The sequence below is a fragment of the Prunus avium genome, chromosome 2 (genome assembly GCF_965620075.1).
Source record: "Prunus avium chromosome 2, drPruAviu1.hap1.1, whole genome shotgun sequence".
Taxonomy (NCBI): domain Eukaryota; kingdom Viridiplantae; phylum Streptophyta; class Magnoliopsida; order Rosales; family Rosaceae; genus Prunus; species Prunus avium.
The window spans coordinates 10,578,710-10,593,703 of NC_142285.1; the positions used below are offsets into that span (position 1 = coordinate 10,578,710).

Sequence of the window (14,994 nt, forward strand, 5' to 3'; positions counted from 1 at the left end):
CCAACTATGTGGGATTCACAGGCTGTGCAGACAGATCCTGGGATAGAAAGGCAACAACTTGAAACTGTTGTTTGATTTTGTTTTTAAGATTTAATTCTGTATTAGTATAATCTTTCATTTCAGTTTATCAAGAGAAATCAAAATTCCAAAAATAAATAAATAAACTTTCATTTTCAAATAGTCACTTTGGTGACTCAACCAGTTCATTACAATGCCAAAATCTGAATTTTAAAATCCTAGTTTTCTAAGGGTTTCCTGCAGACTCGTCTTCTTAATCGAAAGCTCCTTCTGAAGCAGTACTCCCTGGTGGATTGAAGCCTCTGCAACTTCCAAAGCTGGCCTGGAAGCTGAAACCATGGACTGCACAAGGAAGGTGGCCTTAGTCTTGGAGCTCAGTCCAGCACCCAGCTTGCGCTGTACCTCCCTGCGTTCTGCCAGTTGCTTTTGAAGCTCCTCAATCTGCTTCTCCAGCCTATCTGCAGTAGCCTTGGCCTCTTTGTACCCCGCGACCATCTGATCCAGTTCTGCCTTCTGTTTTGCATAATCAGCCAAGTTGGCGTCATGAGTTGCCTTGCAAAGTTCAGAAGTCTCGAAGGTAGGCTTGAGATCCTCATAGCGATCGTGAAGGTTAAGCACATCTCTGGCCAGGTTCAGACTTATCTCAAGAATTGGCTTAGGAGCCATGTTCTGCCTGTGCAGCAGGTCCAGATCTTTCATCAGTTGTTCTACAGCTTCCCTATTTTCCTCCAGTTCCAGCTCAGTAGATTGCCAGACCTTCACCCTCTCCATGGCCTCATCCACTGCTTTGAATTTGGTCTTGTTAGGGGTAGAACTGAGTTTCTCCAGCCTGTCCAGTTGGGCATCCAAGTCCATAGCCTCGAATTCAGCCAATTCTGGGTCAGCAAAGGAGGCTGTGATGGTTGAAACAGCACGGGATTGGACAGGCATCTGCAAAATCAAAATTGTGGATTAGAAAAAGGCAGAAATAAAAGAAAAATTCATGACATGGTGAATACTTACAGCTGCGAGAACAGGCTTCAAAGGGCTAATAACCACTGCCACGGCTCCTGCAATTCCGGGCACTTCCACCTGAAAAGAATAAGATGTAAAAGAAAACAAGGACAGGATAAAGCGCGAAGGATGGACAGAAATAAAAGGACAAAGACTTACCATGGCTTCAGAAACAGTAGCAGTTAATTCTGCTTCAGATTCTGGGGTTGCGACAGGAAGCTCCACCTGCTCCACAGGCCCCGAGGCAGATGGTTCTGCCAGGCCTGCAACCAGAAGTCCCACCGGTTCCACAGGTTCCAATACTGCCAAAGCCTCTATCTGCTCCTCAGACCCCAGCATTGCCTGTTCTGCGTGAGCGGCGACAGGAGGATCAGCCTGTTCTACGGGCTCAAATACAGGCGGATTGGTTGAAACTCCCGCAGAAGCTGCTGCCTGTTCCACTGGTTCTGAAACAGAACCCTCTGGCTGCTCCTCAGAGGCTGGAGGTGCAGTGGATTGTTCAGCCTCTGTGTCTTCAAAAGCGGCCAGTTCCGAGCTAGTCAGTTCTGTCCTAGGCATAGCACGCTGTTTCTGCGCCAAGGCAATGCTCTCTGCTATCACCTCAGCCGGGATCTCCTCCTAAACAGACAAACAAAATTAGGAATTGGAAAAAGAAAAAAAAACAGAAAGAGCATATTTTTGAGTGGCCAGAATTCAGTCTCACCTCTTCGTCGAAATCTTTTCCTTTCTTTTTTGAAGGGGCTTCCGCTGTTGTTTCGTGCTGCTTCTCCTGATCAACAGCCTCAAAAGCTTCTCGCAGCTCATCATCAGTTCCAGAGGCCTCATCCGGATTGGCAGCAAACTCCTCTGTCTCATCAGAATCAATCTCACGCCTCTTCCTAAGTCTTTTAGACCTAGTGAGAGGAGGAGGAGGGAGACTTTCAGCTGCACAGAACAAGCAAGAGTCAGAAGAGCAAACAGGACAGAACAGGCCGAAGGAAATGAAATCTGAATACAAGAACCATACCAGAGGTCTCAGGTTGGGCCACATTGCCCCGTGCAGGAGTGCTTTCCTTTCTTTTCTTTCCAGCAGTAGAGGCAGCCTCAGCAGGTGGCGGTTCTGTCAGGTTTTCATCCTCGTCATTACCAGAAGGGGGCTCCAAATCACCAGCAGCAATGACAGAACTAACTGCACAAGAGAAATATGAAGTCAGAACTAAATCATGCAAAATAAAATGGAAGGAACAGGGTAAATCAAAGCTTACCAAACATTGCTCCAGCCTGACACGTTTGTCCCCCAATGATTTTCTTCATGGAAGGATCTGATACAGGCAGAATAGATTTGTCAGACAAATATAGATAACAGAACAAGAAAATACAGACAGAATGATGAATCTATCTTCTATGATTTGATTGTTGAGGTCCTGGATGGTCTGAACCGTGAAACTTCTGGCTGCTGCCTCTCCAAACACATTTCCACAGGCCCAGCCCTCAAAAAGCACCTTGACTGCAGCAGCCGAAGCAGACATCCCTCGAAAACCTGGCCTTCCACCAAGCATCAAAATCGGAGGAACTGGATGAATTTGGCTCCCAGGATGGGTAGAGACCATCTAGACTATTTTTTATCTTGTTCACCACGCACCGTGCATCCTTGTGCACCTCCAAATTATCCAAGTCCCTCCAGGAACTGGCTCGATTGCAGCTCCTGTAGTATTTGAAAGGAATAACCTGGGGACAGCCAAGCTGTCTTGCACAGAAGTTAGGATGGTATACTTCCGCCCCTAGATGATAACTTGGAGGCCTTCCGCCTCCATGAGGCAGATCTCTTAACAGGGTCACACTCAGGAATATTGTTGCGTCGATTCAGCTGCATCAAAATGGATTCAGCTGCATCCTCAACTTGTGATACTCGCAAGTGCACGAGCCGTTTGGTAGTATAGCATATGTAAGTGCGAGGTCGATCCCACGAGGATTGGTGATTGAATGATCCAATTCATTTCCCCTACACAAAACAGAAATGAAAAAGAAAATAAATAAAACAAGAAAAATGAAATAACTCAAGCAAATAAGTTCCCAAGTTCAATTAGATTAACGGATTGATTCTAGCTAAAGTATGATTAAGCCATGGTGTTTGGTCCTAACCTTGTGTTCCTAATTCCCTAATTTGATCATTTGTTGTCTAACCTAAAACTAAGCATTAGGAACCCATTAAGCATAGAAGAACAATTTAAACAACCAAGCATGTATCTAATCCCTGTTGTCGAATGTCCATACATACTCTTCCTATTCATAGTTCAATTCGAATTAAAGCATGGTGTCTACTCTTAATTCAAACCAAGATAGCTAACATGCAAGCCTAAATGGTGATCAATCATTCAAACTAGCATATTAACTTATAAGCATAATGAATAAGAACAAAAACCATAATTGAAACTTGGAAACTAATTAAACTTGAATACTTAAGAAAGAATGTACATTACAAATAAAACTAAAGTAGAACTAAGAAAACTTGAAGGAAAATTTAGTAAACTCATTTTGTTACAACAATTGACAACTTGAAAGGAAACTAAGAGAATTTGAGGGAGAGAAGGGAAGGGAGCTCTAGAGAAGTGTTTGAGAGCTCCCCCCCTTGGGGTGTGTTTTTGAAGCTTGAAGGCTTCTCTATTTATAGGGCTAAGAGGGAGGAACAACATGATGAAATCCAACACCACCATTCCTCTTTTAATACAACCCATAACTCACACTTCATCTTGTCTATGTTAGTGTGGTTGGAATCAATCTCATCTCATACTTCTTTTGCTGCACCTCAAGCTTTCTTCACATGGGATCAAAGGTGATCAATTGTGGCTGCCACTACTACAAAAAAGGCAAAAGACGACGGGAATTCACCGTCGTGAATTTGGTTTTCAAACCGTCGTAAAATCGATCGACGTCTTTTGCAAAGTAAAACCACGACGCGAAATCACCGTCGTTGTTATAACAAACAACATCATTAACAACCAAAAAACCGACGTCTGTATACTGAAAAATGAACCAAAAAATTGTCCTGGAGAAGAATAGACGACCTATTTTATACAACCTCGGTCGTGTAAAAGAATACAATACGTCTTTAAATAAATAAAATATGACGTTATTAAATCATACGACGTCCAATGTATTTATATAACCGTCGTGCAACAGTAATGCCACTTCGTTTTTTACATTAATATTGACGTGGAAATAGCGGTTAGGGTAAATCACCGTCGTTGTTATAACACATAACGTCATTTACAAAAAAAACCGACGTCTGTATACTGAAAAATGAACCAAAAAATTGTCATGGAGAAGAATAGACGACTTATTTTATACAACATTCGTCGTGTAAAAGAAAACACTACGTCTTTAAATAAATAAAATATGACGTTATTAAATCATACGACGTCGAATATATTTATATAACCGTCGTGAAATAGTATTGTTACTTCACTTTTTCCATTAATATTGACGTGGAAATAGCGGTTAAGGTAAATCACCGTCGTTGTTATAATAAACAACGTCATTTACAAAAACAACCGACGTCTGTATACTGAAAAATGAACCAAAAAATTTTCATTTAGAAGAATAGACGACCTATTTTATACAAACGCAGTCGTGTGTATGTATATACTACATCTTTAAATAAATAAAATACGACGTTATTAATATTTACTACGTCTTATATATTTACATAACCGACGTGGAAAATATGTTAGGCTCATGACTTACGACATATTTATTTCTATAAACGACGTAGTATGTGATATACAACGTCGTGATCATGTAAAAGACAGCCGTGTTTATCTATTTATACGTCGTCTTTAGTAAAATAATAGTCGTCTAATCCATCCAAGACGTCGTCTTTTGTAACATTCAGGTTCGATATCTGTCCTTTTAGACGTCGGTATTATTGTACTGAAGTCGTGTTATTTGTAATTACATGTCGGCTCTTTATCCTTCTCCGACGTGATATCGTTAATAACTGTTTCACAATAACGTCGTCTTTTTTCACTTTTAGTTCGCTTTTAGACGTCGGTAAATTCAATGCCGTCATTGAATGCTCCAAAACGTCGTTTTTTATTGACAATTTTATGGCAACAGACGTCTATTTTTCACAGTTTTATAAGGACCGTCGTTTAATAATACTGAACCAGTATTTTATGTACTGATTGTTTTGTGTCCAAAACCTGCATAATGAAAGTGAAGAAAACACATTACAATTTATTGCAAAATTAATGTCATACAGTAGTGCTGTTTAGGGCATAAATAATTTCATAAATTACAAGAGCATCATTCAATCCATATATCTTCACACCCATCTCGAATATTTTGACTCCCAAACTCACCCACTAGTTCATCAAATGTGTCAACATTTGGCATCCCTCTAGTAAATGGCTCACACTCAATTCTCACATCACCTAAGACATCATCACCAATAACATCATCATTATATTCTCTATTAGGCGCTGATAACACTACCGACCAACCATGATGCATCGGGTCGTCAACAAAAAATACTTGTTTGACTTGAGAAGCCAAAACAAATTGGTCATTCCTATGTCCAATTTTACTCAAATCTACAAGGGTAAATCCAAGTTCGTCGACTACAAGGCCGGAAGTACTATCTATCCAATCGCACCTAAAGACTGGGATTGTAAACTTTTGGTAGTCAAGGTCCCAAATTTCTTGAATGACACCATAAAAACCCATATTTGAGAGAATTGGGTTTTTATCCTTGGCACTAGCAACTTGCATGGTATGTGCAAGTAAATAAACTCCACTATTTTGAACTGTCCGCACATCATCTTGTGCCTTGATGTTAAATTTAACACCTTTAATAAGATAGCTCCTATATAATGGCACTGCCATGTTTGGACCAGCTGCTAGCCACCTTAAATTTTCTGATACCCCATGATTGCCTCCCTCATCAAGTTCACTTTGAACCTGCAAATTAATCATATCTTAATTCAATCTAACATAGAAAGAAGAAAATTAAAAGTCCAATATGTTATTGAATAACATATACCTTGAAGTGTAGCCATTGAATGAAAGTGCTATTGTGCTTATCTTGCAGCCACTTTGTTCTATTTCTAAATTTTGGATAAGCGGCCTTGATGTGGATCATATGTTCCCTACATGACACGAAAAATTCAAGCATTACGGTCCCAAACATATAAGATAAACATAAGGAATAATTTAAAATGGAAACTTAAGGAATAAAACTCATACTCGATATAAGGTAGAACTTCCTCCGTATTCTCCAAGACATATAGATGTGCTTGGTTCAACAGGTCCCGATCAACTAAGCTCACTGTGCAACCTGATAATGGCTTTGAAAATCCTATCTTCTGACTTGATGGCACTCCAATTGTACTAATATCAGATAAATGTTCAGTGCAATATTCTACAGCTTCTTCAGCTATATAACGCTCCGCAATGCAACCTTCGGGATGAGTACGGTTCTGAACATACCCCTTTAGAACTTTCATATATCTTTCGAACGGATACATCCATCTAAAATAAACTGGCCCACATAGACGAACTTCTCTAACAAGATGTACTACTAGATGAACCATGATATCGAAGAATGAAGGTGGAAAGTATTTTTCAAGCAAACACAAAGTAACTACTACATCTTCTTCCAACTTATCTAGCTTGGAAACATCAACCATCTTTGCACATATAGCATTGAAGAAAAAGCACAAACGAGTTATTGCATACCTTGCAGGCTTCTCCAAAACAGAACGAATTGCCACAGGGAGCAATTGTTGCATTAAGGTATGACAATCATGTGATTTAAGGCCAAGAAGTCTTGAATCTTGTAAAGATACAAGATTTTTTATATTTGAAGAATAACCTTCAGGGACCTTCATACCATAGAAAGAATTGCAAACCGCTCTCTTCTCTGCTCTTGACAAATTCCAAGGCCCTGGAGGCAAACGAGTACTTCTTTCTCCATACTCGGGTTGCAAATCAGTTTTGACCCCCATGTTCAATAAATCTAACCGAGCAGCAATCCCATCTTTATTTTTTCCAGGGATCTCCAGCAATGTACCAATGATACTATCACAAACATTCTTCTCAATGTGCATAACATCGAGGACATGCCTCACTGGAAGGTATTTCCAATACTCAAGATCAAAGAATTTTGACTTCTTCTTCCAACAAATTCTGTCACCATCATTTTCACCTCCACCTCCCCCTTTTTTCGATCCCCATATGTAATTAATATCTTCAACCATATGCAGCACTTCTTCTCCCCTTAATGGCTCCAAAGGCGTGCCATATTCAGGTTTCCCATTAAAAGCTGCACGTTGCCTTCTATATGGATGATTAATTGGTAACCATTTTCTATGCCCAATGTAACAAATTTTGTGGCCATTTTTCAACCTATGACTAGGTGTATCATCGCCGCATATTGGACAAGCTTTATATCCTTTAACAACACAACCAGATAAGTTTCCATAGGCGGGAAAATCATTAATGGTCCACAGTAATGCAGCTCTGAGTGTAAAATATTCTCCTATGTGTGCATCATACACTCCTCTAATCCCATCCCACAAAGATTTTAAATCATCAATCAAAGGCTCCAAGTAGACGTCTATATCATTTCCGGGTTGTTTAGGACCGGAAATCAATAAAGTCAACATCATGAACTTTCGTTTCATGCACAGCCATGGTGGGAGATTATATGTAACTAAGATAACTGGCCAGCAACTATATCTGCTACTTAGAGAACTGTGGGGATTGAATCCATCAGATGAAAGAGCCAATCTCAAGTTTCTCGGCTCATTACCAAACTCGGGCCATTTATCATCAACAAGTTTCCAAGACGGGGAATCCGCCGGATGAGACATCTGACCGTCAATTGATTTTCTAGCAGCATGCCAAGTCAAATTCTTAGCTGTCTCATGTGATTGAAACAACCTTTTAAACCTTGGAATTGGAGGAAAATACCACAACACCTTCGCTGCCACACCCTCTTTCAAGAATCCATCTTTGGTTTCCTTCCACCTTGAGATACCACAAGTAGGACAATTAGTTGAATCTTCATACTCCTTCCTATACAAGATGCAATCATTGGGGCATGCGTGGATTTTCTCATAACTCAGCCCCAATGCACACAAAGTCTTTTTTGCCTCATACAAAGAGGCCGGTATTGTATTTCCTTCTGGAAGCAACTCGCCCTGAAGTATCAATAATTCTGTAAAACATACATCACTCATCCCATGTTTTGCCTTCAAATTATACAACTTCACTAATGCCGATAACTTGGTGTACTTTCTACAACCAGGGTACAATGGTTGATCTCCATCCCCAATCACATTAGCAAACTCATAAGGATCGGATCCAAAATCACCAAAATCATTATCATCCATCTCTATTTCTTCAGACACAAAACTGTACCTACTATGGTCATCATCTTCTTCAACATTTCTACTAGCATTACTAGTTGCAATTGGTTCCCAAGGTTCTCCATGAAATGTCCAATTCTTATAGCTTTGGTCAACCCCATTAAAGTATAAGTGATCCCTTATAATTCCAACCCCAAACAATTTCAAATTCGCACATTTAACACATGGACAACGGATATGCGTTGTAGTTAGAAGATTTTCTACAGAAAATTGCAAAAATGCTTCCACCCCTAACTCATATGCCTTCGATCTTCTATCCGAGTGCATCCATGACTTATCCATCTCCGACACTATATCCTATTATCTATAATAAGGTGAAAAGACAAGCAATGACTATCACTTATAGCAGATTATATAAGGTTTTAATAGCAAATAATAGAGTAAACAGACGACGGTTTTTAAACAACAACAGACGTATTACACATATATAGACGACGGTTTTGAAAAGAAACGTCGTCTAATGCTAGCAAGAAACGACGCCAGCGAACTTGAACCACGACGGTAGTTAAAAACTGCGTCGTGGTATATATTTACAAACGACGGTTTTTTTTAAAAACCGTCGTCGTATGCATAAAAAGATATCGAAATCCCAGTTTATTTTCAAGAACCCAAAATATATTCAGAACACAACATATATAAGGTGAAAAGACAAGCAATGACTATCACTATAGCAGATTATATAAGGTTTTAATAGCAAATAATATAGTAAACAGACGACGGTTTTTAAACAACAACAGACGTATTACACATATATAGACGACGGGTTTTAAAAAAACGTCGTCTAATGCTAGCAAGAAACAGACGCCAGCGAACTTGAACCACGATGGTAGTTAAAACAAGCGTCGTGGTATATTTTTATAGACGACGGTTTGTTAAAACAAGCGTCGTCGTATGCATAAAAAAGATTTCGAAATCCCAGTTTATTTTCAAGAACCCAGAATATATTCAGAACACAACATATACATTAATACTAAGCACGAAACCAACATATACTAAGCATGAAAACATTAAATCCATTCCCGATTCATAATAACAGAGAGTATTAAAAGATCCGACAACATTAAACCCTAAACCCGATTCATGAAAACAATAAACATTAAATCCATTAACCCATACCGTCGACAACATTAAAACATCACAAAACCCTTTACCACAGAACTGAATATCATTCAATGAATTTACAAGCATGAGATTAGGGTTTGCACTTACAGGTAGGCAGAGCTCACAGCTTATGGCCAACTTGGATTCGACGGAGTTGTAAACTTGGCCAACTTGGATTCGACGGAGAGACCAACTTTGAATTAGAGTTGAAGTGAGAGAGCGGAGCAAAATGTTTTAGGACACAGAAATTTCGGCAACTTGTATAAGAGTTAGAGCGAAATCTGAAAATTTTAGGTCGAGGTGAAATTTTTAGAAAGCGCGCTTTTTAAAAAACATCGACGGAAACAAAAACACAATCGTCGTTAAAAGTTCAACCTAAACATGACGCTTATTTTAAAAATGACGTCGTTGTAAATATCCTTACGACGCAAAACCAAACTACCGTCGTTAAACCCTAATAGACAAATATAACCTAAACCCTAAACCCTAATAAATAAAACCACAATTATATATATATATTTTTTAAAAATAATTTCTCCAAAGGGATTAGGGTTTTATGTCCTAAAATATCTCGTCCATAAAACCCTAAACCCTAATCCCTTTTCTAAATTTATATAAACCCTAAACCATGAAAGTATAAGTGATGTTGTGACTCATGAAAACATTTCTCTTTTTGGTTTTAATTTTAAATTTGTATAACTCAAACTTAATTTTTTAAAGCTTAAGGGGGAAGAAAATATCTCAATGACTTCATAGGAGTTGACGTTGCATTTTTTGGATTTATTTTCAATTTATTATAAATATTTCGAATTAAATAGAATAAAATATTATTAATAAAACCCACAAACCACGTCGGCGTTAATAAATTAACGACGTTTTAAATTATAATAAACGACGTAATTTTTAAACAAACGTCGTTTAAAGTTAAAACCATGGCCATTTTTACACAGAAAACGACGTACAAACCATTTTCCACGACCTAAACGTGTATATGTAATTAATACACGTCGGTATATTATAAAAAACGACGTGTTAAATAATATACCATGACGCGAGAGATTAATTTATCGACTTATTATTTTGGAGCATACTACAACGGTACCTACAACACTACTGTCGTGTTTATTTACCACGTCCTAAGTTCAAATTACCGTCGTATTTTTTCAATTTATACGTCTGCCTTCTCTGTAAACCGCCGTCTTATTTTTATAGCTTTTTAAAATTAATTAATTTTTCTTTTATTTTGGTAATATCTTTCTTAACACAAAACAAAATTTAATTCTCAATCCTCAACAACATTTTCATCTTAAAAGGCAAATCTCTTCGTGTTAAATATTGATCAATATTTACACAATATATGTACACAAATTTGGCAAATACATCGTGGTTTCTTTTCTGCCTTCACCCTCAGCTTGTTCAACTGTTTCTTCCTCTCATATGCAAGCTGGGCCCTCTCCTTCCTCTTGTTCTCAAGCTCCTGCACAGCCATAGATGAATATCTAATAATTTCAGAAAATCAAAATCAACAAAGTGTGAAAAGCTCACTCCTCGATTCCTGGTTACATTGTAGTCCCCTTTTCCACAGTGATCAACCTCAATCCTCTTGTGTAGCAGGGGGGAACCAGCCTTAGATCCTGTTGTGGGTTGTGCGTCTGCAAACCCATGTAGGTTCTAAAGCTGGTTCCACCCTTGCTACACAGGAGGATGTAGCAAACCCATGCTTGGTCTTGTGAGGAATCATTCTGCAAACCCATTTGCTTTCAGAAAGACAATTTCTTGTGAGGAATCATTCTGCAACCCTAATTGAAAACTGAGAGTTAAAAAACGCGTGAAAAAATCATATTTAAACAAATTATATAAGTACAACGTCGGTTCTAATATACATAGCGACGTCATATTTTAATAATCAACGTCCGTTTAGATAAACAAGCGCCGTCATAACTACATCGGAAATCCAAAAGTCACTTGGCGAGTATTAAAAAGAGAACGACGTCGTTTTCAGAACCCCAAAGTAACCACGTCGATTTATTAAAATACAGTCGTTCGGCAGTTGTGATAACTACGTCAGTTATGAATTATTTACCGTCGTTATAAATTTATAATACGACGGTTTGTAAACCCTTTTACGTCGCTTGGTAAAAACTATGACGTTGTTATGTGTGTACAACGTCATTTTAAAGAAACCAAGGTTTAGAAATGCGCTCTTCGTAAATCATCGACGGAAAACAATAAAACCGTCGTTAAATATGACATCTATACCCTAAACCCTAAACCCTAAACCCTAAACCCTAAACCATAAAATATAAACCATAAATTATATATATATTTTTAAATAATTATAGAAAAGGATTTATGGTTTTAGGGCCTAATATATATTAACCATAAACCCTAAACCCCAAAAATAAACCTTCATCCCCCTAAACCCTAAACCCTAAACCCTAAACCCTAAACCATTAAAGTATAAGTGATGTTGTGACTCATGAAAACATTTTTCTTTTTGGTGGTAATTTTAAATTTGTATAAGTCAAACTTAATTTTTTAAAGCTTAAGGGGGAAGAAAATATCTCAATGACTTCATAGGAGTTGACGTTGCATTTTTTGGATTTATTTTCAATTTATTATGAATATTTGAATGAAATGGAATAAAATATTATGAATAAAACCCACAAACCACGTCGGCGTTAATAAATTAACGACGTTTTAAATTATTATAAACGACTTAATTTTAAAACAAAACGTCGTTTAAATTCTAAACCATGACCATTTTTGCACATAAAACGACGTACAAAATATTTTCCACGACCACAACTCTTAACTTCTCGCCGTCTAATATCAAAAAAACAACGTCGTCTATAGAACCAAGAGCGTCGTTTGAAAAACATCTTACGTCGCTTTTTTAAAAACTGTGACGTTGTTATGTGTATACAACGTCTTTTTGAACAAACTACGGTTTTTCACAACATGAAAACCTCAACAAATTTACAGGGACGTTGATTTCAACAAAAACTTGCGAATTCTAACCAATTTTGTACAAAAACTTGTCTAATTCTAACAAAATTTGTACATTTTATAAAAATGTTTAAGTATGCTAAAATTCCTCTACTCCATATGAACACACACAAACTCTGCCCATTCTTTCCTAACTTCTTCAATGGCAGCTTGGAGGTATGGCGCTTGATCCTTTCCTTTGGCAAACTGCAGTCCATAAACAAAGATTAATCTCACAGACGACGCTATTATTCATTTACCGACGTAGTATATATATTCAACGACGGTATTTTTAATTTACCGTCGTTGATAATATAAAAACCCACATAAAAATAAATCTGAAAATTTTCTTCTTACCATCTTCTCAAATTCCAGGGAAGTATCCTTTATGATGTCTCTCATAAAGCGCATGACATAATACCCGCATTCTACACTGCTTGGTTGCTTTGGAGTGCCGGGCAGAGTTTTCCAGAGAGGTGTTTTACGGCCTACTCTGCCTATGTGTGTATTATACATTTTTAGAGCAGAGTTCACAATGTTTTTCCCGTCCTCATCCACAAACCGATTTCCAGGCAGTGGATCCAGAAAATATACGGTTTCCTTCTTTGCTCTTACAATGATCAAGACCCAATGACGGCTGCACAAAATAAATATAAAGGTTAAATAGTGTTATATGCAGAGCATCATACAAACAAAATCTTGTCTTTTGTTTTGGAGACTAACCCTGGATTGTAAGGCATCAAGAAAATCTGTTCACCATCTGTTTTTTGAAGACGATTGGCTACGAGACGTGATCTTTCAGTTAATGAACCAGCGTCAGCACTAACTAGAGCAGGGTCTATAAAGCCAACCATATTCACCATATTTGCAGCTTTCAGATGATCAAACAGGCACCTAAATATATGAATTGAAACCATGAGTGTTTTTTTTTTAAAACAAAAGGAGAGTGTCAAATGAATATTTGATAAGGACAAACCTCATATATACTGCAACGACAGTAGCCCCAATTTCTTCCATGCCAGCAAATTGGGTAATATCTTCATGCAAGACGAAGGTGTTACGATCTATGCCAAACACCTCCTTCTCAATCATAAAGCTCATAGCCTTCTCCTGAGGCTTTAGTGTCGATTCAACATAACTACAAAGGGATTGTAAAGAAGATGGCAACTCCAGCTTTGTATAATCTGGTACTTCAGTACTCTGTTTGAACAAATAAAGCAACATAAGTGACGTGGTAAATAACTAACAACGACAGTTTAAATAACAAAACGTCGTCTTAAAATGAGTTACACGCCGGTAAAAAAATACCGTCGTAATGAATACTTTATTACGTCGTTTAAATAAAACCGACGTCTAATTCAAAAGCAAAATTCATAATTAATGAATTTACCTTTTCAATTTTCTTTTCTCCAACATTGGATTGCTGTTTTAATAAATAAAGAGATATATATATATAAGAAAGATTGTACAATAATTTAAACATTCAATTAAAACAAACGACGATTGAAAGAAAATATAGACGTCTGAAAATTGAAAAAGAAATGAAAAAGGCAAAGTTAAGAGAATTTACCTTTTCATCTTTCTTTTCTTCAATCTTTTCACGATCCCCAGATTTCTGTTATAAGACATAGTACAAAAAGGGCAAAAAAATTAAATTAAACTGTCGTGGTAATAATAACAAACGACGGTATTTAAGAATTACAGACGTGTATATTTAATCACACGACGGTAAATAATAAACGTCGTCGTATTTCATATACTACGACGGTATCTAAGCTTGTACAACAATTTAAACATTCAATTAAATAATTGCAGACGTGTAACATTCATTAAACGTCGTGGTAATTCCTTTATTGAAAAAAAAAATTGAAAAAATAAAAGTTATGAGAATTTACCTGTTCAACTATCTCAAGTATCTTTCCTTCTACTCTCTTTTCAACTTCCCCTGATTTCAGTTATAAGAAATAAAGAAATATATAAATGACATTGTAGAAAAATTAAAACAAATAAATAAACCGTCGTGGTAAACATTAACAGACGACGGTATGAAATAATTACAGACGTCTGAATAACATCAAACGACGATTTAATAAAGAGCGTCGTGGTATAACTTTAACACGGCGGTAAATATAAACAGAGAAACAAAAAATTCAAAGTTCAAAGACGTTACCATTTCCTCCTGCTGTTCCCCATTCTTGGCAGTATCCTCCTCAAATTGTAGGGCTTTAACATCAAGTGCCCCAGAACAGCTTGCTTTGTCAGACATTGGATTTTTGGGACTTTGCCCTTGGATTTGGGACAATGTATTCAGTTTCAACAGGCTTGGATCAAAATTGGGGATGATTTTTGAAAGCTGACTCAGCAAATTTTCCCTCTCAGCTTCTACCAATTGCTTCGTCCTAGCCTCCATCTTTAAACTCTCTTCCCTTGATCTAGCCTCCATTTTCAAAGTCTCTTCTTGAAGGACAAGTCTTACACTTTCCTT

General features: G+C 37.5%; 1 protein-coding gene across 1 annotated transcript; it reads right to left on the minus strand.

Annotated features, from left to right (window-relative positions):
• Nucleotides 1-228: 228 nt before the first annotated feature.
• Nucleotides 229-948, minus strand: LOC148296484 (uncharacterized). The gene has a single exon (XM_088248420.1). The coding sequence runs from the start codon at nucleotides 946-948 to the stop codon at nucleotides 229-231; it is 720 nt and encodes a 239-aa protein (XP_088104546.1).
• Between the last annotated feature and the right edge of the window lie 14,046 nt (nucleotides 949-14,994).